The sequence below is a fragment of the Protomyctophum bolini genome, assembly GCF_963924005.1.
Source record: "Protomyctophum bolini genome assembly, chromosome: 22".
NCBI lineage: Eukaryota > Metazoa > Chordata > Actinopteri > Myctophiformes > Myctophidae > Protomyctophum > Protomyctophum bolini.
The window spans coordinates 3068561-3093733 of NC_137883.1; the positions used below are offsets into that span (position 1 = coordinate 3068561).

At 43.6% G+C, this 25173-nt stretch overlaps 2 protein-coding genes across 2 annotated transcripts in view; one reads left to right on the forward strand and one right to left on the reverse strand.

The window, feature by feature from the left end:
• mrrf (mitochondrial ribosome recycling factor) overlaps positions 1-1177 on the reverse strand; it is a 45566-nt gene extending 44389 nt beyond the window's left edge. The window contains exon 1 of the mRNA XM_080755869.1: positions 1071-1177. The gene's annotated coding sequence lies outside the window, so the exon portion shown is untranslated. The remainder of the gene's footprint in view (positions 1-1070) is intronic.
• A 640-nt stretch (positions 1178-1817) lies between these two features.
• rbm18 (RNA binding motif protein 18) lies at positions 1818-22837 on the forward strand. Its single transcript, XM_080755870.1, has 6 exons — positions 1818-1992; positions 3000-3113; positions 12421-12547; positions 14447-14527; positions 19595-19698; positions 22359-22837. Exons 2-6 carry the CDS (start codon positions 3007-3009, stop codon positions 22549-22551), a joined length of 612 nt encoding a protein of 203 aa, XP_080611996.1. The 5' UTR covers positions 1818-1992; positions 3000-3006; the 3' UTR covers positions 22552-22837.
• Positions 22838-25173: the final 2336 nt, after the last annotated feature.

Genomic DNA, 25173 nt, shown 5'->3' on the forward strand with positions numbered 1-25173 from the left:
AACTGCAGCCTCACTCCCAATATTCCACCGTAGTCTGAAAACCCACATTTTCAGACTCCATCGTGGCCTGTAGCACTTGCCCTAGCCCCTTAGATAGCACTTTATGCAGACTTGGATAGCACAAGAATTGCATTTTATGTAGTCACAGCACTTTATAGTACATATGTAGGCTATAGTATAATATAGTATAGTATGTATAGTTTATTATATACAGATTTATTATATAAATACTCCACTGTTACATTCTTATGTCATGTCATGTTTCATGATACTTTATGTATGTGATGTATGCCAAGCTTTTTGTTATTGCTTAATGTAAATCGCTCTGGATTAAGAGCATCTAAACTTCTAAAGCATCTGCTAAATGCCTACATTGTAAATTGTATGGTGTCGTCACAGTTAACAGTTTTTGTATCGAGTTGTGCTTCAAATGTACTGTAATTCTGAAAACTGTTAATAAATAGGCTACTTCAATCAATCAATGAATCAAAAGAAAATGGTCTGAACTACTGACTCCATATGAACGTCAACCCCGTCAACCCCCCTTTCCCCTCACTATGTTTCTTTTCCCTTTTTGCTTCCTTTATGATGAATTCCTGTTCTGTTCTTTGACTATATAGAAGTGTCTATTTGTACGTCATTAATGTTTTGATGAATTGGACATGGTGGACCCTCTTGTAAACAAGTGTAATGCTTACAGTTAACAGTCTTTGTATTGAGTCTGTGCTTGAAATGTACTGTAATTCTGCAAACTGTTAATACATATTTCAATCAATCATTCAAAATCGGGTCAACGTCGTGCACAAACGAAACGCACGGCTAATATACTTTTTAAATATTTTTTAATGCGTATTAATTACTGATTAGAAACTAGATAGATAGATAGATAGATAGATATAGATAGATCTATGAGACAGACAGCGGTCGGTCATAAGGTCGAATCGATGTGAATGATGGTGGCAACAAACATACAGTCAGGAAACCAAACCACCAAATAGTTACATTATATTCCTCAGATAACACGTCATTTGAGTGGTCCAATATAGAGGATATGAAATTCAGACACTTACTTGTCTTCACATGAGATGTGTATGCCGACGCATGGCAGAAGAAAACATTCGGTAATAAAGCACATTTACCCAAACATACACCTCGATTCTGACGTCATAACGGTACGACCGGGACCGAGGGAGGTTCGTATGGTTTGAGGTGTGGGTGAATTTTAGATTAACTCACACACCCAATGACCCAAAGTGGGAACTTTGGGAACCAAAAATGTCCCACTCTGCTAGCTAAATGATATTTTGGAACCAAATGGGTCCTTATGGGTCTGTAACTCTACACTCTCAGAGTTAAATTAACATTGATTTTACAATATAAATTGGGGTCTCAGTCTCAGAGCTAGAAATGCAATTAAATGGGGGTCATTAGCCTGTTGCATTATCATATCAAACTGGGGGGTCCTTGAAATGAAAATGGTTGAAAAATCACTGCTAGAGCTTAATAATAATCTTCTTAATAATAATCTTCTCTTATGGGAGGTCCATGGCATATTATATATTTTCAAATGCGGGGGTCCGCAGGCTAATGAGTGTCATTTTGGGCCGGGGGTACTTGACATGAAAAGGTTTGGGCTGTTTGGCTGATAAAAATAAGGCATACAGCCTTACAGGATCGAGGCAAGGGTTCCGAAAGGGGCTCCAGTGGCTCCACCGCTCCACTTCCACTCACCGCTGTGTACAACAAACCAAGCGTCTCTCACTCCTGACATCATCAGTGTGCGCCGTTGTTGTCATACAGACAGAGAGAGTGTATTTTAGCAGTAGCACTGTTAGCACAGCAGCCGGGGAGGGAGAGAGAGACACCGTGGGAGATGACCGGGGAACCCTTCTGATCCGATCGTCATATTTCATTAATATTTGACACATTTTGTGTGTTTTAATCAAGCCGAATATAATTCTCCACAAAGGACACGTTTTACGGAACAAGGAGGTAAAGTATGTGCTGCTGCTGGACGGTGGTTAGCCTGCTGCATCTTTCGGTGTAAACAATCACCCTTGTGTTATTATTAGCCTTTTAGCTAGTTAGCTAATAAGCTAACGCTCGGATCGAGCCTGGCTGATAATAATCAATTACAAATCTCTGTATTAAAGTGTCCCGTTTTTATTATTCGTTTGTTTTCGGATTTGAAGAGTCCAAAGAATACGAGTCTTTGTCGTCTTTCCTCTCAGGATTCGGTCTAACGTAAATATTGCTGGGGTATATAAGTTCAATAAACCTCTGTTTTATTGTTGTTACTGTTCAATTTCCCCCGGAAGATTAGCAGTCAACTGTGTTTAAAATAGTCTTCAGGACAGCACGTGTTCTAATTTCAGCGATATTAATGACCATTATTACAGTAAAATCCTCAGTGTTCATTCAACTCAGAATGTCCAAACCAAATGGAACCAAATACATTGACTGTAAGGGTCCTTGCTTTGTTTAGCTTTGTTTAGTACAATGGAACTATGAAGTATGCGCTATAGAGTGCTATGTCTACATAACATGCTGTCTAAATTACATAAGTTGAGCCTTTGCATATGCCTGTAAGGTCGGCGATATACAGTACATGCATACAAATGGATACATTGACACTGGGTAATGTTTTTACTGTGCATAAAATGTAATTTTAGCTTTGAGCATTGGCTATTCAAAAATAGCAGATCTCCAAGCTCACAGCGTGGCACGAAGTGACACGCTGTGAGCTTGGAGATCTGCTCTTTGTACATCTATTGCTATTTGTACATCTATCTATTGTACATCTATTTGTGAACATTTTAGAAAGATCTCGAAAGTGTTTGAAATATGTTGAATCATTTTGAATTCTGAAAGAGATTTGAGAAATACCGATTTTATAGAATCGACCTCGGGTCTTATAGTCGGTTCAATATCTATTTGAAAGTATTAATTATTTTACTTTCGTCATGTTGTTGTTTCTCTCACACCTTCCCATCCCTCAGAGGATCCATGTCTTCTGCGGCAGACACTGTGGAGAATGCTTCCATCATTTCAGAGAGCTTGGGTCATGACGGGAATCGATTATGGATCGGGAACATCGACCCTAAAATCACGGAGTAAGTTTATTTACAGTCTTGAGGGACCTGGGTTTCCCCCCCCCACCTCCCCCCATCTCATTACGTTGTATCTCTTTGGCATGTAGTTGCATCATGTTTAGTTCCCCCCCCCCCCCAAAAAAGGATGTTTTAGGGAATTCAACATAAACAAGGTTGAACCAGGGCGGAACAAGGCATAAAGAGCCTGCTGGTTAGTCAGTCAGGGACCAATCAGAAGGCTGACAAATTGGTGAATTGTATTTGTTTCGTGTCACTCTAAACTACACATTTATGAATGTCATATTATTATTTTTCAACTAAACCACTTTCAACCTAGTGTCCCTTTGTTGGGCATGTTGACTCTTTTTTTCCCCCAGGTACGTATATATGTGTACTCCGTCTTTTAAAGTGAATGCGTATGGTGCCGCAATTATTATATTATAGTTCATATAGGCAAAATCGCCATACATTAAAATAATCAAAATGTGTGACAATTTGTCACCATGTAGCCTATATTGTGGACTGTCTATTTTCTCTATTGATTGTACAACGAAGTATATAGGATAAAAGATCTAATATTTGTTACATCAAATTGAATTTTTTGAACAGGATTACTTTGGCTGACTGTAAAACATGCATCAGAGCTGATGAGAAGTCTCTTGTGAATCTGAGAGAATTTGATCAATACATTTTAATAGTTAATCATCATCATCATCATCATCATCATTCGAGTGCCCTCGAGATCTGCGACACAAGCTGCTTCCACTGGTCTCTGTTGGTCATCGCCACACCAAGTTCATTCACAGTCAGTCCTGTGTCCCGACTCAGAACATCTGGAAATGTGAGAGGTCGTGTTCCTCTTGATGGGCAGGGTAGTCTCCACAGAAGACTATCCGAAATGACCTGGTCTTTTGCTCTGTGGCAGTGTCCAGCAAAGCGGAGTCTTCTTTCCTAGTATGAACTAACATGATAGACTTGTATGCTTACGATTGGAAGCTTTCAGAATTCAGCTAATGAGTGTAGGTTACATGAAAAGGCACAATTAGTTGAGTACACAGCATCCAGGATGGATTGATTACTTAAAATTAGAGTTGTCTCGATACTGTATCGGAAAAGTATCGGTGTCGGCCCATATTTGTCATCTCGGTATCGGCGAATATGCCAGTCTAACCACCGATCCGACACAGGGGTAAGGGGGTGGCACTATGGCAGGTAAATAAAATGTTGGGGCATGTGGAGTTTGCTTTGGAGTTGCCCCAAACTGCAAGTGCACGTTTGAGTGAGGAGTCTCCTATAAACACAACATCAGGTATATAGCTGAGATCACAACACTGGCATCGGAGTTCGGTATCGGCTAACGCAGAAATTGTGGGATCGGATCGGAAATGTATCGGGACATCCCTACTTAAAATGTTTGATAACATTACGGCAGTACAGTAAAAGGATAACACAAAAGGCCCAGAGGGGCTTGAAAAGGATCTAGAAAGATCAGTAATGATGAGATAATCCAAGATTAAGAAGACAAACACAATAAATGAATAAAATGCAAAAGAGAAACATTCCTAAAAGATCCAACGCATTATGCGAGCACTGCTATAGACGTCACACACGCAGCTAATGGAATGAATAACGAGGCTAGTGTTTGAATGTAGCAGCAACAAGTGTTTGATTCGCTTTAAGGAAGCCCCTGTTATGAACCTCAGACCGTGTTTTTTACCTTGTCTGGCTCTGCCTTATACAGAGGCAGTACATTGTGTGTACTTGCATGATTGATTAACTCTGTGTATGTGTGTGTGAGGCTGAGACTTAGCAGACAGGGCTGGGTGTGTGAAAGAAAGGCAGTGAGGCGTGGAGACCTGCTCTGCTGAGGGGCAGCCATCATTCCTCACTCACCTGCCCTGTTTACTCTCCTTCTGTCAACCTGGAGGGAGGGGGTGTGTGTGTGTGTGTGTGTGTGTGTGTGTGTGTGTGTGTTTGTGTTTGTTTGGGCGTGTATGTGTTAACCCGTTTAAACACTTAATGCCCTGGGTTTATACTTTGCCTTTTTTAGAAGAAAATAATAAATGGAAAAAAAGGCGTTTTTGGAAACTACATCCACAAAAACGACAAACAACAACACCTCATTTTCGCCTATAATGATGACATTCCAAAATGGGGACACCCACGTTAAAGTGGTTAAGCACCAGCAAAGGTGTGTGTGTGGCATGCATGTTTTAACTTTGCGTCAATGTAGGCAACTTTTTCTAATGTGTATGTATTTGCAGTGCACATCGTAGCATTGACTTTACACATGTCCCTATGTGTGTGTGTGTGTCCTCTCATATGATGTGATGTAGAGGAGGTAGGAGGTGTTTTTGTGCCCATGTGGGGGTGCCCATGGGGGAGGTAATGGGGTGGGGGGGGAGGTGTGGGAGTGGGGGCAGCTGGAGAATGTATGGTCTTCAGCTCTGGTGGGCGTCTAGACAGGCGTTTCCTTCCCCTCTGCCTGCTCTGCTTCTCTTTAAATAGCCCAGCGCTAACACCGTATGGAGGGAAAACAAGAGAAATGCCCGTGGCCCCTGCTGCTGATTGGGAAGATTAATTAGCTCACGGACAGCATAGGCTTTTGCTCCTTGTGTTTGTCCGAGCGTGGCCAAATGACTCGACAAAGAAATGCCAATGTCCAATCAAAACCGAGATGAATTAAAAAGGAAATGGCACTTTGGATGTCTTGACCCGTTTTGGGGGCGGGAAGCACCGGGGACCCCCTTTTTTGGTGTTTTAACCCTTCGGGATGTTGCCCCCCTTTTTTGGGGGGGCTTCTGTAGTGCACAGCAGAGGTTCCCAACCAGGGTGGTACTTGAGCCCCCCCTCTGGTGGTATACGCAGAGGAGTACGCCCCCCAGAAAAGAAGAAAAAAGACAAAAGTGGAATGAAATATTTATATTAACCCATTCTGAACGGGAACCCATTTTGGTGTTAGCATCGTGTTATGCTTTAGCTATTGAAAAATAGCAGATCTACAAGCTCGTAGGTCTACGAGCTTGTAGGTCTGCTATTTTTGAAAAATCGAAGAGCGACTGACATTTTAGAATCTGATCTCAGGTCAGAAGTGGGTTAATCAGACCAGTGTGTGTCCAGTGGAAACCTCGCATGAATCTGATCTCAGGTCAGAATGGGTTAATACAGGTAGTTCTTCTGACCAAGCGATTGGTTGAAATAGGCTCTCCGGCCGTGCTGAAATGAGCACGACGGCACGCCTAGCAGTATTAGAAGGTTTGAGGACGGATAAATCACATTAGAAATATTATCAGTTGTGCTGATTAGACAGAGTTTCATCAGAGCAGCAGCAAAATTGGCTTAGGAATGGAACAAAAACAATTATTATTATTATTATATATTTTCTGTGGTGGTATAGAAAGGTTGAAAACCACTGGTGTACACTACAGTATTCAAACATGTGATGCTGCTATATAAATATTAAGTTTTTCAGAAAACTACTCAAAAGTATTGAGTAGGCGTTTTTTTTAGAATCGGCCTCAGTCCAAATTGGGTTAAAGGTATGATTATTATTTATTTATTTTGTCTTGTATTCATGTCGTTAAAGCAACAACAGATTTGCTTGTTGTTAAAGATGCCCATACATAACAACAATAGTCCTCTTGGAAACACGTGGTCCGCCTGCCCACTGACAGCGCCCGCTATACAGTCGCTAATTAAAATAAAAAAGTATTGCTTCATAACCGGTGCACAATGGGGCATACATAAGATAGTGACAGACGATCAGATTCAGAAAGGGCCACACTATACAGCAAAGAATACTGTACTCTATCACACCCGTGTGAACTGAGTGGTGCAACCCCCCCCCCCCCCCCCCCTTTTTCCTCTCTCTCTCTCATTAGCAGGCAACAGTGCAGCTCTCTCTCTCTCTGTTTCTGGCACAACAGCGCCCCTACTGGTACTAATAGTCATACTCGTGCTCATTAACCAACACATAGGTACATAGGTGAACACGGACATTGCAGTTTCTTGGAGCGTTTGCACCACTCAAAAAAAAATATATATATATTTTTTTTTAGAAAATCACTGCTAGAGCTGTCAAAATATTCTCTTATGGGGAAGGGGATCCTTGGCATATCTTTTCAAATTGGTGTCCGCGGGGGCTAATGAGTGTCAATGTGGGGGTCCTTGACCTGAAAAGGTTTGGGAACCCCTGCTCTATAGTGTCCCACAGGCCTGCCCTTTCTGTACCAAACTGGGGCCCCTCTTCTCTATATGTCTTATCCTTTTGTGTCTTCCTCTGACCTCCTCCTGTGTCTCTCCTACTGTTGCACTTCCCTTTTGTTTCTCACCTCCCCTCTTCCTCCTCCTCCTCTGTGTCCTCCCTTTCCTTCACCTCTCGTCTTGCCCTCGGCGTCCCCTTCACTGCACGGTACCGTCCCGTCCCACCTCCTCCTCCCCTTCCTCCCTTCTCTTCCTCCGGAGCCTTTTACAGCCCCCCCGAGGAGACCATTGTGGACCAGCTTGCTTATAGAGCACCGAAGGCTGACGTCAATATCGGTAGAGGGTGCTAAGTCCACTGGTTCATTCATTGTACTATTTTTTTTTATATTTGCATTGTAAATCCCCATAGGGGGAGTTTTTAGATCGCCTGAAATAAGAACTATGTTTGAAAAGTAAACATGTCATCCCCGGCCGTTTCACTCTGACGGATTATGAAGAATCAACTGACTGAGAGAAAACGCTATTGTCACTCCTGCTCAATTAGTTCCATTTTCGCTAGAAACTGACTGTATCAAATGCGACGGACTGACGGTCGTAAACGACACGGAGACGCACCTCGGACAATAACGCAGAGACGGTTTGTTTATTTTTGGACCACAGTGCTTATATGAGAGGATCCCCATGTTATTCTCCATAGAGAAATGACTTCCGTGAAACGGGATGAGCGAGTGACGTCAGGACTTCGGCGCTCTATCCAGAAGTGTTCTTTTTTTTTATCAGACATTAAAATCTCTACAAATATGTGAACCTGAGTGACAATAGGAAATCTACAATCTACATATTGATTCGTTTCAATCAAGTTTAAACTTGGTTATGAATCTGATTATTTAGCTTCCATGCAGTATAGGGGAGGCGTACATTGTGACGAATCGGACAATTATCTTGAACCGGTAGTTGGAACTTTGATGCAGGTGATGCAAAAACAAACAGTAGCAGGTAGCTATCCACAATTCTGATCGATCCAAAACAAAGTCGATTTGAGCTGGTACCATGCGTGCACGGATTGCACGCACATACACACAGTTCCTCAATCCTCTACCCAGCTGGGCTCCGTTGAGTCCCATACACCAGTGTTGTTTTTGGCAGCAGATTTAGATTTTAGTTTTAGACATAGTCTCTTCAGTAGTTTTCATTTAGTTTCAGTCACATTTTTGTCACCTGGAATGTCTTATTGTTAGTATTTAGTTCTAGTCGACTAAATATCATACGATTTTAGTCGACTAAATCTACAGTTGATTTAGTCGACTAAAATGTGTTTTGTCGTCGTAAGGACTGTTTTTTTACACTACAAAATAGCCGATCTACAAGCTCACAACGCGTCGCGAGCTTGTAGATCTTCTATTTTCAGCATGCAACCAAGTGTAAAATGACTTATACTGGATCTCTTGTCCACTAGTCCCCTTCCTAACATTTCAGTCTAGTTCTTATTTGTTGACGAAATTGTCAGTATATGTATTCTTTATAGTTTTAGTCATCATAGCTTAGTTTTCATTTAGTTTCCATGTAGTTTTCGTCAGTGAAAAAAGGTAGTCAACGAACTTAGTCTTAGTTTTAGCCGCCGAAATCAACACTGCCATACACGGTGCATGGGGGGGGGGGGGGGGGGGTCCTTGCCTCCCATCATGCAGGGTGTTGTCTGGGAAAGGGAGAAACTCTCTTCTTGGACTGAAGTCCTCTGGGGAGCTGTTGACTGGGGGGAAGACATACATACACCCCCATATCCCACATCCGATCCCATTCACACATGCAAATGCTAGCTCACACATTAACGTCATTAAAACACATTCATGGTCACTCAACTGGGGCGTGCCGTGCACTGCACACACACACACACACACACACACACACACACACACACACAGACAGAGAAAGCTTTCCAGGATTAAAAATAACCGTTTGTTTCAGCAACGGAACAATAAAAAAAGGCTGCAGCCAAAATGTCTCTGGGACTCTTACACAAGCACCTGAGGGTCATTCTCAGGCCTGCCCTGTCACAGGGTCAAGTAGAGAATATCGATTTTTACCTAACCTAAAAAAAAAGCGGTATTGGAAGAAAAGAAAAAAGTGGCAATTCTCTTAATAATGTATATTGTATATATATATATATATATTGGGTTCATAATTTCTCTTGATAAAGTGCACTTCATGAAAGCGTATTCCACCTGCCGTACTGTACACAAGTGCAATGCTAGTCTGTGGAGCTTTAAGCTTGCTTATTTCATAGACTTACTTTCCGCAACACACCGGCTATCAATCAGAATCCATATGACACATCCATATGACTCCACAGTCTAAGCTTTCTCATCCATAGCCCAGATGACAGATGTTTACAGTAGCGATACTTAAGGATGTGGACGTAGCAGGTGACCCTGAACTCATTGCCCGGCCCGGCCCGGCGGGCGGGCGGGCGGGCTGGCCCCAACCTCCGCAAAGAAACTTTCTCATGGGCGTATTGTGTTGCGCTGATCAGTAACACACATGCACAGATTGCACACGTGAGCTCTCCGACACACACACACACACACACACACACACACACACATTGCATATTCTTCCACTGAGCGCATGATCCGTGTTCAGTAGTATAGCGTGGCGCTCGGCAGCTGTAGCCAGTCAGTCACTTGTTTGTGCTGGGGGACGGACGGACGGACGGACTAATGCTTCCTCTGTTTTATTCCCTCATTGTCCTGCTACTGTATATCCTCTGTATTGTCTCAATGAGAGATTTACTGTCGGCGCGGCCTGCAAGCCGGCCGTCCTGCAGCTAACAAGGTGTTTGGTTGGGGAGAAAGCTGGCATTCTCATTAGGCCTCCTGCTACAGCTGACTGACCCCGTAGACATTCTCATTAGGCCTCCTGCTACAGCTGACTGACCCTGTAGACATTCTCATTAGGCCTCCTGCTACAGCTGACTGACCCCGTAGACATTCTCATTAGGCCTCCTGCTACAGCTGACTGACCCTGTAGACATTCTCATTAGGCCTCCTGCTACAGCTGACTGACCCCACAGACATTCTCATTAGGCCTCCTGCTACAGCTGACTGACCCCACAGACATTCTCATTAGGCCTCCTGCTACAGCTGACTGACCCCGTAGACATTCTCATTAGGCCTCCTGCTACAGCTGACTGACCCCATAGACATTCTCATTAGGCCTCCTGCTACAGCTGACTGACCCCGTAGACATTCTCATTAGGCCTCCTGCTACAGCTGACTGACCCTGTAGACATTCTCATTAGGCCTCCTGCTACAGCTGACTGACCCCACAGACATTCTCATTAGGCCTCCTGCTACAGCTGACTGACCCCGTAGACATTCTCATTAGGCCTCCTGCTACAGCTGACTGACCCCACAGACATTCTCATTAGGCCTCCTGCTACAGCTGACTGACCCCATAGACATTCTCATTAGGCCTCCTGCTACAGCTGACTGACCCTGTAGACATTCTCATTAGGCCTCCTGCTACAGCTGACTGACCCCACAGACATTCTCATTAGGCCTCCTGCTACAGCTGACTGACCCTGTAGACATTCTCATTAGGCCTCCTGCTACAGCTGACTGACCCCATAGACATTCTCATTAGGCCTCCTGCTACAGCTGACTGACCCCGTAGACATTCTCATTAGGCCTCCTGCTACAGCTGACTGACCCCGTAGACATTCTCATTAGGCGTCCTGCTACAGCTGACTGACCCTGTAGACATTCTCATTAGGCCTCCTGCTACAGCTGACTGACCCCGTAGACATTCTCAGTAGGCCTCCTGCTACAGCTGACTGACCCCGTAGACATTATCATTAGGCCTCCTGCTACAGCTGACTGACCCCGTAGACATTCTCATTAGGCCTCCTGCTACAGCTGACTGACCCCGTAGACATTATCATTAGGCCTCCTGCTACAGCTGACTGACCCCGTAGACATTCTCATTAGGCCTCCTGCTACAGCTGACTGACCCTGTAGACATTCTCAGTAGGCCTCCTGCTACAGCTGACTGACCCTGTAGACATTCTCAGTAGGCCTCCTGCTACAGCTGACTGACCCCGTGCAGACAAATACATCAAGCGTCAATGAGACATAAAAAAATGTAGCATGTTTTGTTGTGTCCCCCCCCCAAAAAAAAGAAATCGATTCAATAAAGAATGCGTCGTGATTCGGCCGTGCAGCAATGCAATGCAGCGATGTGAAACTACCGAAGCCTAAATATAATTAGAATGAATTCTGTACTTCCCATATAAGGAGCATGTCTTGAGTGTACAGGGTTTGATGAGGTCAGGTCAGCTCCCTACAGTATATGGAAATCTAAGGTTGGTAGCGGGGACATTCTCTTGAGTGTACAGGGGTTTGATGAGGGCCCAGGTAGGGCCGTGGGCCTTAGTTTTCGGGCCCGTTCAGAACTCTAGTTTTCGCCGGCTGCCGGCCGCACCAATAACTTCGGGGCAGGCCCGCCTAGTTTGAATGGACGGGTATAAGTCAAAAGGGAGACATTGACGAGGAAGGATGGATGGGGGAGGATCAACGTATGGAATATCAGAACCGGTTCTGACATATATCCATATATCCGAGGTTTGAGGTCAGATGAGTTGCTGGCCAATATCGATGACATCAGGGATCTCCACAATGGGCTTAACTGCGACAGCAGGTCACATTGACTATATTGAATATATCCATCTCTGATGTCACGTGATGTCACAATGACCTGGGCACCATATATAGATGACCTGGGGGGGCTTGCCTGGGGTGAGTGAGTTAGGTGTCGTGTTCAAATCATTTTCAGTTGTTTTCAATCAAATATTGGATCGGTCAAAATTCTGAACTTTTTAAAAGCACCTTTCACAAATTCAACACTACATGATCTAAATTACTTTCACCTTTTCTTCGACCATTCTTCTTGTAATTATTTTTAAAAAAAAATCACCGGAAAAGACGTGATTGGTCCCAGTAATCACTTGAGTGGCAGCGCGACGTAACGTATAGCCTTCCACACCTCCGACGTACTTCCTTATAGTGTAAATTATCCGGCCCCTCCTTCAACATGCTTTTTTTAAATATCTATGCCGTTCTCCACCCAGGTACCACCTGGTGAAGCTGCTGGAGAGGTTCGGCAGCGTGAAACAGTTTGACTTTCTGTTCCATAAGTCTGGGCCTATGGAGGGACAGCCTCGGGGCTACTGCTTCGTCAACTTCCACACCAGAGAGGTACGTACGTATGTATACCTGACTGTCTGAGACAGTTAAAAGCTTTAAACTGAAGCTTCATTTAGTGTTGGTCATATTTTAGTCACCTGGAACGTGTTGGTGTTGTTCCAGTTTTAGATGCCGTCGTCATTTGTGAGCTTGTAGATCTGCTGTTTTCAGCATGCAACCCAAGTGTAAAATGGCTTATACTGGATCTCTTGTCCACTAGTCCCCTTCCTAACCTTTTAGTCTAGTTTTCATTTGTTGACGAAATTGTCACTATATTTAGTCTTGGTGTCAGTCATCACAGCTTGGTTTTCATTTTAGTTTCCATTTAGTTTTCGTCAGTGGAAAATAAGGTAGTCGACGGACATTTTTCGCCTTAGTTTTAGTCGACGAAAACGACACTGGTTCCACACACCAGAGAGGTATAGGTACTGTACATACGTGCATGTATGCATACAGTACACCAGTGGTTCTGCTTCCCAACGTTTTTCATGTCAAGGACCCCCAAATAGACACTCATTAGCCCCGCATTTGAAAATATACGCCAAGGACTCCCCCATGATACAAGATTGTTACGGCTCTAGTAGTGATTCTCAACCATTTTCATTTCAAGGACCCCCCCCCCAGTCCACCCATTTATATCTCTGAGACCCCAGTGTATATTGTAAAATCAATGTTAATTTAACTCTGAGAGTGTACAAATGGAACCAAATGGACCCTGGGAGACCTCTATGTTGGTTCTGTAGGATCAGACTCGCATGTGGTGGAAATTAACTAAATTGCATTTACAAGTATACTGTATACCTGTTCTACTTCAGTGCAATTTTGCGGTATTTTTGACTTTACTTGTCTATTTCCAATTTTCATTACTTGTACTTCTTCTCCGCTACATCTCGGGGGGGGCAGAAATATTGTACTATTGTTCCCACGGGTATGAAATTCCTGGAATTATGTTGAAATTGGGGGGGGAAAAAAACATTTTAGAGACCTGGAAAAGGTTTGGACTGGAGTTTATCAAGGGGTCCTGAACATATTGTTGGCTATGCATTGTTTTTGGCTATTGATTTAGTTAATGAAAAACCTTTTTTTTCCAAAACGATGTATAACGTCACAAAATATGTTTATTCGCCAAACGGGCAGTGTGATTGCAGCCTAATGTGTACCAGTAAGATAACAGATCTACAAGCTCACAGCCGCGCTGCTGCTGCTGCAGCGTGATATCTATATGCCCTGGCATCATAGGTGGTGGTGCAAAAGATCTGGCACAACATTTGGAATGGAATTATGGCATTCTATATTCTTTGCCGATTATATATTCTTTGCTGACGCGCCCCGGTGGAGTCCCGTCAGCGTCAGCGTCTCCGCCACCGTCAGGGAATGTTCCCTTTTTTTATCAATGAGGGGTGGCTCCACTGCCCGCGTTGCGTTGCGTGGCTGCATTAAAAAAAAGTGTCCCTAATTAGGATCAGGTGCGAGATGAGAGGAGGAACAGGTGAATGAAGTGTACAGTTCCAGGAAAAATGTCCTCGTACTGTAATGCTCCAAGAGCGTTTTTCATTTGCCAAACGCTTACACAGAGGAAGTGTGTGTTTATCACAGACACACTCGGTACACACACACACACACACTGCAGTAAATTATCATCATTTGTAATGGCGGCAGCCAGCCTCTATCTCTCTCTCTCTCTCTCTCTCTCTCTCTCTCTCTCTCTCTCTCTCTCTCTCTCTCTCTCGCTCTGTCTCTAAGTAATGCAATCCATCATCGGTTATTGTCGCCTCTAGCTATCCCTCCGGCATTGTAAAGACTTAATGATTTAATGACACTAGTGCAATCATCCTGGCTGATTTTACGATTGTTATTCAAATGGAGCATGTCTGTCTGTCTGTCTGTCTGTCTGTCTGTCTGTGTGTATAGGAGGCAGAGAGGGCTATCCGGTGTCTAAATGGGAAGCTAGCTTTATCCAAGAAGTTGGTCGTGCGCTGGGCACACGCTCAGGTAAAGGTGAGTGTCAATGGCAACAGTAAATGCGGCAAGTGATGTGTACAGGTACAGGACAAGTCCAGGGGACGTGCAGAGAGTGTTTGAGAGGCAGGGGGCTGAGATCCCGTAAGAGGGCACTTTTTGGCCACAAAATTGCAGATCTACAAGCCCTTTAGCTATAGTGGAGATGTGGTGTAACGACATGGATTTCGAAAAAGAAATTTGTCCAACGCAAAATGCGTTCAAGTTCAGGAGACTTCAGGGGAAAAAAAAGCAATTCTCCTGAATGAATTCTTCCGGCATGGCATGGAAAGGAAAGGAGTGGCATTTTGCGTTTCTTTCACCATGTTAATAAATGCTGCATTCGTCGTCTGGAGAGAGAGCAGATCTACAGTTTTACAGACGGGTTGAAGGGCAGGGGCTGAAGCCCCCTTTGATGTCTCTGTGCACTGTCCCTGTACAGGTCTGAATACAAGCAAATTGCAGCATTTAACTCCCATTTCATTTTATATGGTTATAATGGTGGTTATATTCATGTAGAAAACGGAAGAAGAAATGATTATTATAACTAAAGCTAACAAAAAAAACCTAGAATAAAAAACGGTACAGTAGTGCATCCCGCGGACGCAGAGGTCGTTGTTTCATTGCGTCCCTTAACCCATTCTGACCGGGAACCCGTTTTGGTGTTGGCGTCATGTTATGCTTTAGCTATTGAAAAATAGCAGATCTACAAGCTCATAGCGCGCCACCGAGTGGCGCGCTACGAGCTCATAGCGCGCCACCGAGTGGCGCGCTACGAGCTTGTAGGTCTGCTATTTTAGAAAAATCGAACTGACATTTTTAGAATCTGATCTCAGGTCAGAATGGGTTAATCAGACCAGTGTGTGTCCAGTGAAAACCTCGTATGAATCTGATCTCAGGTCAGAATGGGTTAACTATAAACAGCGTTTTGGGATGCAAAAAGCACCCTATTTTAATCTCCTATCCTTCACCTCTAATTGTCATGGTCGAGGATACACGCGGAAAGCATGGGAACAACAACTGTGTGTTCATACAATTTAACACAGCGGATGCGGCGCGCTAGCATATTTCAAAATATAGGCGCTAAAATATCGTGCCAGCAGATATGGCAGATTTTACTCTGAAAAGCCTTTCCGCCTTCCGCCGGCGCTTTGGAAGATTACGTGAGGCATAATCTTCCATTCTCACCTCGCGCTGGTCACGCTAAAGTCTCTCTAGAAGCGTTAATATTCCAAAGTCAGAAATGAAGACGGAACATCGCCCATCTGGTCAAAACCACGGAGAGTTCCCTAGATTAGGAGATACGAGCCATTCGTTCGGAGCCGCAAACAGGGAAGTGAACGGCAGCGCGCATGTGCGAATCAACAAGGAGTACAAGGAGAGGATATGTCAAGGAAAGGATATATCAATAAGAAAAAGACCAAAAGACGCCTGTACACGTCTTCAGCATTTGGTTTGTCATCGTATCTCACCATGCTAACGGGACAGTAGTCGGTCAGAAGTACAGTGCATTTATTCGGATACGAGCGGCCAAACCCATGTCTCTTTGACAATAGACAGCTAGCGTGCTGGTCAAGGGTGAAGGGATATCCTGTATAGGGACAAATCACACCCAGCACTCAAGCACTCGCACGTGCACACACACACACACACACACGGAAAGAAAGGCTAGGTCAAGGTCAATGCAGCTGCCTCAAAGACAACACACAGTACAATGAATCAGATCATTAACAGTCATCTTGGTTTAACCTGGCTTACTCTTCCAATGTCTCCTCAGGCCTGAGGAAGGTCTCGCGACCAAAACATTGCATTGCTCTTTAGCAAAGTGTTCTCTTGAACCTGCCAGGTGTTAGGCGCTGCGGTCCAATCTGTCCAGATACCCTCCGCTCTAACCTGCATGCGAATATGCTATAAGTCCAAGAATGTCAAATGATGGAATGTTGGCTGTGAGATTTTCATTGTTCTTTTTCCTTGACACCACTGGCTATGCATCTTTGATGCCACTGCGAAATCACATTTTAGTTTTGTAGTTTATACTTTTGTGACGGACATGATTTATGTTCATGAAACATTTGCGCACACACGCATGCACACACACACAATAGCACTAGGCTAGGGGCCTAGTATAAACACTATATATTTATACACATATACTATATATATTTCAGACTAAAAGCTTGGGCAAGCTTTGTCAAACATTTGTCACTAACTTATAGAAGTACAAACAGCAAAATGTTGGGACAGATAATTATAAATTAATAACAGTCTTGAAATGTGTGTTTTAGGGAGTGCTGTCAGATGTCACAGAGAGAGCACTATTGTACTATATGTATTAGAGTTCTCATTGGGCCTGAAAATGAATGCCCGGCCCGACCCTAACTGGGTCGGCCCGACCCTGAACATTACCATAATGTTAGTCCCGAAAAAGCCCGAGTGGAAAAAAAAGGAAAAAGAAAAATGCCACTATATGGGCCTCGCGCCATGGTTCAAATGTTATTGAGGCGAGTGTGAACGGACTAATCGCCGAAATAAAGGATTTATGTAACTCGCGTTATTTGGCTGATAATGTTCCATTTCCAACATTCTAATGTTTTCCAGGGGCGAGTAAACCTCTTTGAATCAAAGTTGCAGCGATCCTCTGAAGTGACGCAGTTTATATGTCCAATACTGTCCTCGTTAACAAAGTGCAACTTTTTCATCATTCACCGTTGGCTAACGTTGTGCAACAGTCCCGGACAGAGCTATATACAATATGATGACAACTGTTAACTTGGCTATAATCTACTAGGCTACTGTAGGCCTATATAGTTTACAGTAGTCATTGCCTCTCAAACCCACATACCATGCGTAATGTGCGTTGTCTAACCAAAAAAACAGACATACAAACAATCAACATGCCGCTCGGTTGCGGGTCGACCAGCTTTCAGATCTGTTCTTTTGGGCAGACAATGAGGTCGCGCTGCGCTACGATGGGGAAATTAAATTGCTGTACCGCACTACGATTTGGAAACCAAATAGCCTGTAGCCTACAGTGGACTGTAAAACATTGCTTGGTCATCATGTAAACTATATTACGTGCATGCAGTGAACATTAACGTTAGCGCTTTCATAGTCATATGGAGCATTTACCGTGGTGACGTTGATTTAGGTTATTCACCCAGCTGGGTTCAACAAGACGGCAGTGTCTCGTTAAGCCCCGACGTTTTCCAAAAGGAGCTATTGCGGATGAAGCGGTGGTCGTATAGAACATTTAAGCATATGGCAAGTTAACTTAAGTTATATACTTTGATGCTGAGCACTAAGCAACTCATTTGGGTCGCTGCTGCCTCCTCCTCCTCCTTCACCATGCAGTCCGGTCACATAGCCTAAACTGTAAAAGTTAATCGCCAACATTCACCAGCTCAGCCCTCTTCATAAATACATTACACAAACAACAACATTGTTATTTTTATTATAATATTTAAAAAAAAAAAGAAAATACAAATAAAATAATAACAAAAAAGAAAATCACGGAAAGTCACAGATAAGATAAGAGCCTGAAAATGTCGGGCCGGGTCGGGTTCGGGCAGAGATTGAGAACTATGTATCTGTTTTCATGTTGGTTGATACATAGCTTTAGAAGTGGACTAGGGAAGGGTCCTGGAGGGTGGAAACCTCATTGTTTTAGACCTATTCTTCTTGGGCATACATATTAGAATTATCTTTTTAGACTGTACTTATATGTAAAGGTGTGTGTGTGTGTGTGTGTGTGTGTGTGTGTGTGTGTGTGTGTGTGTGTGTGTGTGTGCGCACGCGCGCACGCTCTCATACTTTAGTCCGACTCCTTATGTGGGTCAAAGGAAATAATTTTATAATCATCTCAATTTAAACAAATCGTAAACCCACTTTGAAGTTGGCGTCCTTATGTCGGGCATTCTTGTAAGGCAAAAAGAATGTCGGGATGCGATGTAAATGCGATTTTTTTTTATTATTGTCACAATATCAATTTTGAGGTATATTAATAATAAAATGTCCTAACGGTTCCCTTTGTGTTTTCTTTCCCCCTTCCCCCCCCCTCTATCCTCCACAGATTGTTAGCAGCATGCTGTGTTGAGCTGGTGGTGGTGGTGGTGGTGCCGGGAGGTTTGGAAGGATGTTTTTGAGAAGAATTAATGCATTAATAATAATAATATAATAATTAATTTTGAGAATTAATTATTATTGATCCTCCGGCTGCTCCCATTATATATATATATATATATATATATATATATATATATATATATATATATATTATATTATATATATAAATAATTATATTTTCAAATAGCCGAAATGTATAGGGTTGAAGTGGTTAATGTATGTTTTCTAATCAAATTTTTAAATCAGCCAAAGTAACTAAAGTTTTCAAATAAGTAAAAAGTAAAAAAAAATTGGCTCCGGGATGTAGTGGAGTAGAAGTGAAAGTATTGGAAATACTCAAGTAAAGTGCAAATACCTCATCATTGTACTTGAGTACAATCACTTAATTACTTTCCACCACTGGTAAGATGGATCACAACAAAAAAAGCAAACGACATTCCCCTGGAAGTATACCCTGGCTAAGAGGTGGAAGCTAACTTCACCCGAGGGTGTTGACTTTGTGACTCGATTGGAGTCTGTGCTAAAAACCTATAGTTGAATTCCTGAGCGCCAGCTTGGGGCTGAGCATGCTTATAAACACAATATTTGAATATGCATGTTTAATGTGTAATTGTCTGTTGTTGTTGTCTGTTTTTAACGGGGTGGCATTTCAACCGTGTGGGGAGGAAAGCTCCAGTTCATTCTCAACTTAAACCCTTGTTGCTGGTAGAATTATAAACGTCTGATTCTTTGTTACCTTGCTTTTGTCCGTCTCCCTCCTTTTGCTTTTTCTCCTCTCCGTCTGTCTTTCATACATTGCTTGCTTTATTTGCATCCTTTGGCAACTGTGTGTGTGTCTGTGTGTCTGTCTCATTTCCGTCTATTCCTCCACATGTCTCCTCTCCTGTCCGTATCGGGGCCTTGTTGTCTCTCTTGCCTGGCCATTCTGTGTGTCTTCAGAGGTTCGAAGGAGGTTTCCGTACAGACAAGACCATGCCTCAGAGCCTGGAGCCATCGAGCAGCGCCGCAGCAGATGAGGGGCCTGTGACCACCAACCACCTTAGGTTGGTGTTGCACACACACACACGCGCACGCACGCACACACACACACACACACACACACGCAGACGCATAGATTTCTTGGAGTGGTGCAACCACTCCAAGGAACAGCAATGTCCGTGTTCACCTATGTGTTGGTTCACCTATGTATGTGTTCATGAGCACCAGTATGACTGACTACCAGTAGGGGCGCTGTTGTGCCAGAAACAGAGAGAGAGATGGTATTAGTGCTGCACTGTTGCCTGCTAATGAGAGAGAGGAGAGGGGAGTTGCATCACTCAGTTCACACAGGTGTGTTTTTCTTTTTAGGGTTAGGACCATAGAGTATTAAAAGGATAGAGACTAAACTGGCGCGAAGCTCCGCCCCCTCCACTATTCATGTCAGTGGAAGTTGCTCAGTGGCGTTTTGAAGCACCCGGAAGGCTGCCGGAAGTACCGTCTATTTCCGCATTTTTTCGCTGATTCAGCATTTGGACACCAAATTTTGGTGTCCAAATGCGGAAGTGCAGCTGGGCTTTAACATTGAGCGCTCGGTTGCACGGGGTTTCCTCGTCAAGAATCCACGGGTCCGCCTGCAGTCCTTCCTCTTACCACTAGGGCCCAGCACTTCAACATTGGAGTGCCTAGCTGGCCCCTTGGTTAGGACAAGCGTTTTTCTTAGCTTAACACATTCTGGGCGGGAAACCCTCTTGGTGTTAGCATTATGTTATACTTTAGCTATTTAAAAATAGCAGATCTATAACAAGCTTATAGTGCGGCACCGCTACAAGGTGCCGCACTATAGGAGCTTGTAGGTCTGCTATTTTTCAAAAATCGTGAAAACGTGGTGCAATTCTTTACATCTATATTCTTTCTGGGCAAATCTTTGCTTCTGAGAGGTTCCTGGAACAACAACATATTTTCAGATGGGGGTCGGTGGCCAATTGCATATCATTGTTGTGGTCCTTGACATGAACTATTGAGCACCACTGATACAGAAACATGGGTATTTCAGAAAACTACCTCTTTTTTTTTCGACGTCGGCCCTAAATGGGTTAATCTGATGTTTTATCCAAGAACGAATGGCACAGGTGAAAGATGTCAAAACTCCATCCCCGAGCCCACCGCATAAACCGAGCACGCACGGTTGGGTTGAACCGCTGGAACAAAACACTGTGGGGAGTTAATGCAACATCATGAAAGACAATGTCTACCTAAAAAAAAAAAAAGCGATTTATACCGTTTAAGCGGTGGGCTCGGGATGGAATTACGACCTTTTTTTTTTTTTCACCTGTACTACTCGTTCTTGAATATAATAATAATGTCAGTTTAAGGTAAGAAAACGGCTTGTCCGGAATTTGCGTGTGTGTGTGTGTGTGTGTGTGTTTGGGGTGGGGGCAGGCCTTCACATGGCACACCTCAGGAAAGGCTCCACACTTCACTTAATGTAAACTTCAAAACCACTCTCCCCCTGCACAGCACAAGAGGGGAAAGAGAGGAAAAGGTGAAACATAAACACACTATTTCCCTCCTGACTTTCTCTCTCTCTCTCTCTCTCTCTCTCTCTTCCCATCCTCCCCTGTCAGCCCTTTTTCTTTCAAACTCCAATTTGCTATCTCATACACGCATACCATTTTGCCTCCACTGTAACGTGACGTCTCCCAGTGCTTTTCTGCATTTTAACTTTAAACGTAAAGGTTTTTCTTCCACAGTTTCCCCCCGCAGTGCAACTGGTAATATCTATAATGTCTAATTCTGACCACTCTCACCCACCCGGGGGGGGGGGGGGGGGGGGAATGTCCTGTCCCTTTCGTTCCACAACGAGGGGAAAATATATAATTGTGTCCCTCTCTCCAGTCCTGTATACAGTACTCTCCCCACATGTTGTCTCCTCGCGAAGACATTTGTCACCGTCGGCAGCACTCGTGTTGCAAACCCTCCTGTGTATATCCCATTTCGGGCGGGAACCCCTTTTTTGGTGTTTTTCCAAGCATTGTGTTATACTTTAGCTATTGAAACATAGCAGACCTATACAAGCTCGTATAGCGCGCCGCCGAGTGGCGCGCTATGAGCTTGTAGGTCTGCTATGTTTTTGACAAGTCGTGAAAATGTGTCGCAAATCTTTGAATATATATTTATATTCTTTCAGAGCGAACGTTTAAAAAAAAAAAAAAGTGCTTCCTGGAACAGCATAGTTTTACATGGGGGTCCGTGGACAAATGCATATCATTCTTGACATGGGGTTCCTTGACATGAAATATTGAGCACCACTGATATAGAAACATGAGGTATTTCAGAAAACTGTCATGATTTAGAAGACTTTTTTTTGTTTTGTTTTTTTGTTTCTTTTTACGTCGGGTCTTAACCCATTATGAACGGGAACCCATTTTGGTGTTGGCATCATGTCATGCTTTAGCTATTGAAAAATAGCAGATCTACAAGCTCATAGCGCGCCACCGAGTGGCGCGCTACGAGCTTGTAGATCTGCTATTTTTTTGAAAAATCGAAAGAACGACTGACTTTTTTTAATCTGATCTCGGGTCAGAATGGGTTCATCAGACCAGTGTGTGTGTCCTATAGTGGGAAACCTCGCAGAGAATCTGATCTCAGGTCAGAATGGGTTAAATGGGTTATTGCCGTTGCCAACGCCTCCTCTTTTCCCTCCTCCTCCTTCCTCCTCTTCCAGTACGAGTGCTAAGATCCGCGCCATCGAGGCCAAGCTGCAGATGATGGACGAGAACCCCGACGACGAGTACGCCGGACCGTCGCCCTACGTCTACAACAAGCCTCCGGAGAGGAAGCGCTGGGAGCCGTACTCCAGAGGACACCACCACAACAACAGCAACCGCAGTCGGCCCTTCCGCAACTATCGAAGATGACCCCCTCCTTCCTCCCTCTCCCTCTCCCTCTCTCTCTCTCTCTCTCTCTGGATATCCTCAGCTACCCCAATCCCACCACACACACACACACACACACACACTCGCTCACCGTCTTTGTTGACGATACAATGTAAATCATGAACGATGAGAGTGAAAGCTTAACCCATTCTGACCTGAGATCGGATTCATACGAGGTTTCCACTGGACACACACACACACACACTGGTCTGATTAACCCATTCTGACCTGAGATCAGATTTTAAAAAAATGTCAAGTCGTTCTTCGATTATTATTATTTTTTAAATAGCAGACCTACAAGCTCGTAGCGCGCCACTCGGTGGCGCGCTACGAGCTTGTAGATCTGCTATTTTTCAATAGCTAAAGCACGACATGGTGCTAACACCAGAATTGGTTCCCGTTCAGAATGGGTTAAATGGTCAGCACTGCAGTCTGTGTGTTTATTTTTTTTTAGATTCACTGCATATTTCTTCTTCACCAGGTACCAAGTACATGAATGGGTTTTCTTTTTTTACATATTTGTTGCAGTAAGGTGAGATGTTCTTTTTAGACTCCAGTCGGCACCCGTTTATCCATCAGTCAAGATGCAAGGGAGGAATAATGGTTAGTGGCTCCTTGAACCTGCAGTGTCATACCCACAATGCTTTGCACAAAAGGCCAGAGCCGAGCGGCACTGAGCTAAATTCAGGTATAAAGCTAAAAAAAAAAAAAAAAAAAACAACAATGGCTCTGTTTTATGCGTTTGGTTAGATCAGTGGTTCCCAAAGTGGGGTTCTGGGGACCCCCAGGGGTCCTTGGAGGGAGTTCCCCTGCAGCTGAATAATATTTTGGAACCAAATGGACCCTTATGGGTCTGTAACTCCTGAGAGTGTACAAATGGAACCAAATGCACACTAACGGGTCTGTAACTCCTGAGAGTGTACAAATGGAACCAAATGCACCCTGACGGGTCCATTTGTACACCCTCAGAGTTACATTAACACTGATTTCACGATATAAATCGGGGGTCCCCAGAGATACAAATGTCATTACATGGGCGTCTGTAGCCTATAATGCATGTCAAACTGGGGGGGGGGGTCCTTGAAATAAAACGGGTTGAGAATCACTGCTAGAGCCGTAAAGATCTTCTCTTATGGGGAGGGTGGGGTCCTTCAAGGCATATCTCTTCAAATGGGGGTCCGCGGGCTAAAGAGTGTCGATTTGGGGGTCCCTTGACATGACAAAAATGTGGGAACCACTGGGTTAGATAATGGTTAAGTTTAGGTATGGTTTGTTAAAGGGACACTTCACCCTTTTTGCAAAAAGATATATGTTAATGACGTTTAGGAGCTTTAGAACACTTTCCTGGGGGTCTTTATGTGTGTAATATGTGGTTTTAGATGTTTTAGATTGTAGCAGTGAGCCTGTTGTCTCTGATGTCATGGACACTGGGCTCACTTCCTTCCTGGACTACATGTTGTCTCAGTAAGACAGCTCTCCCCCCTATCAACAAGGAGGAGCAGTGCACCAAAGAATTATGGGAATTGTAGTCCAGGAAGGTAGTGAGACCAGTGTCCATGACAGCAGAGACAACAGGCTCACTGCTACAATCTAAAATATCTAAAACCACATATTACACACACAAATACCCCCAGGAAAGTGATCTAAAGCTTCTAAACGTCATTAACATATATCTTTTTGCAAAAAGGGTGAAGTGTCCCTTTAAGTAAGTTCGGGTCACGAATCTGGGAGGGTTGTTTAAAGCCAACTCCAGTGAATCGCGTGAATTTTAGAAACTGGGTTCTCCAGGCAGGTTTTAAATCGTCCACAGCCCAGATGGAGCTGCCGAGAGGCACTCATTTTAAGCCCTCCCACATCCTTAACCAGACCATAATCACACTAAACCCGCCTAAATTTAACCTGCTGGGAAACTCCAAAGGGGGAAAACGAGGTCTCCTTTGTACCTATGAATCTGTATGTGTGTGTGTGTGTGTATATATATAGTGCCCAAACCACCCAAGAAAATAATATCGAGCTGCTAAACTTGAATCTAAATTCAGTCTGTAGTAGGACAGGGTGATATGAATGAATAATGAATTAAGATGTATTCAATATCATTTTAGCTGGAGCTACAAATGAGGCGACATCGTAAATATCAAATATGTATTGGTGACTCATAATGCAGGCGATTGAGTTTCCTGAAGACTGGGAGGGCTGTAACGATTTTATATTCCCGCATTTAAAACACATTAATTGTTTTGTTTTTCCCAGTTTGAGCTACCGTATATATCTGCCTACCAACCACGCCATGCCTGCTGTTTAATCACTCGTGTTACGTTTAACTATAGTACTGGTTCAGGAGCCACAACCTAAAATATACTTTGAAAAATATTTTTTTCAAAGTATATTTAAAGTTTTTTTTCTTTTTTTTCTTTCTCTCTTCCTTTTGTAAAGGAGAACTTCACCCGTTTTCAACCTATCGTCCTACAGTATATAATTGGTCCTTTTGAGATGGCACAATTTCTGTCTACTTGGTCTGTGTCTCAGAGTAGGTCTGGACTGTTCAGTATAGGGCTGTGGTCTTCTGGACTGTTCGGTATAGGGCTGTGGTCTTCTGGACTGTTC

Coding starts and splice junctions, on each gene's coding strand:
- rbm18 (XM_080755870.1), top strand. CDS start 3,007: ATGTCTTCTGCGGCAGACACTGTGGAGAATGCTTCCATCATTTCAGAG. Junction 14,528..19,594: donor TGCGCTGGGCACACGCTCAG/GTAAAGGTGAGT, acceptor GTGTGTCTTCAG/AGGTTCGAAGGAGGTTTCCG. Junction 19,699..22,358: donor GTGACCACCAACCACCTTAG/GTTGGTGTTGCA, acceptor CTCCTCTTCCAG/TACGAGTGCTAAGATCCGCG.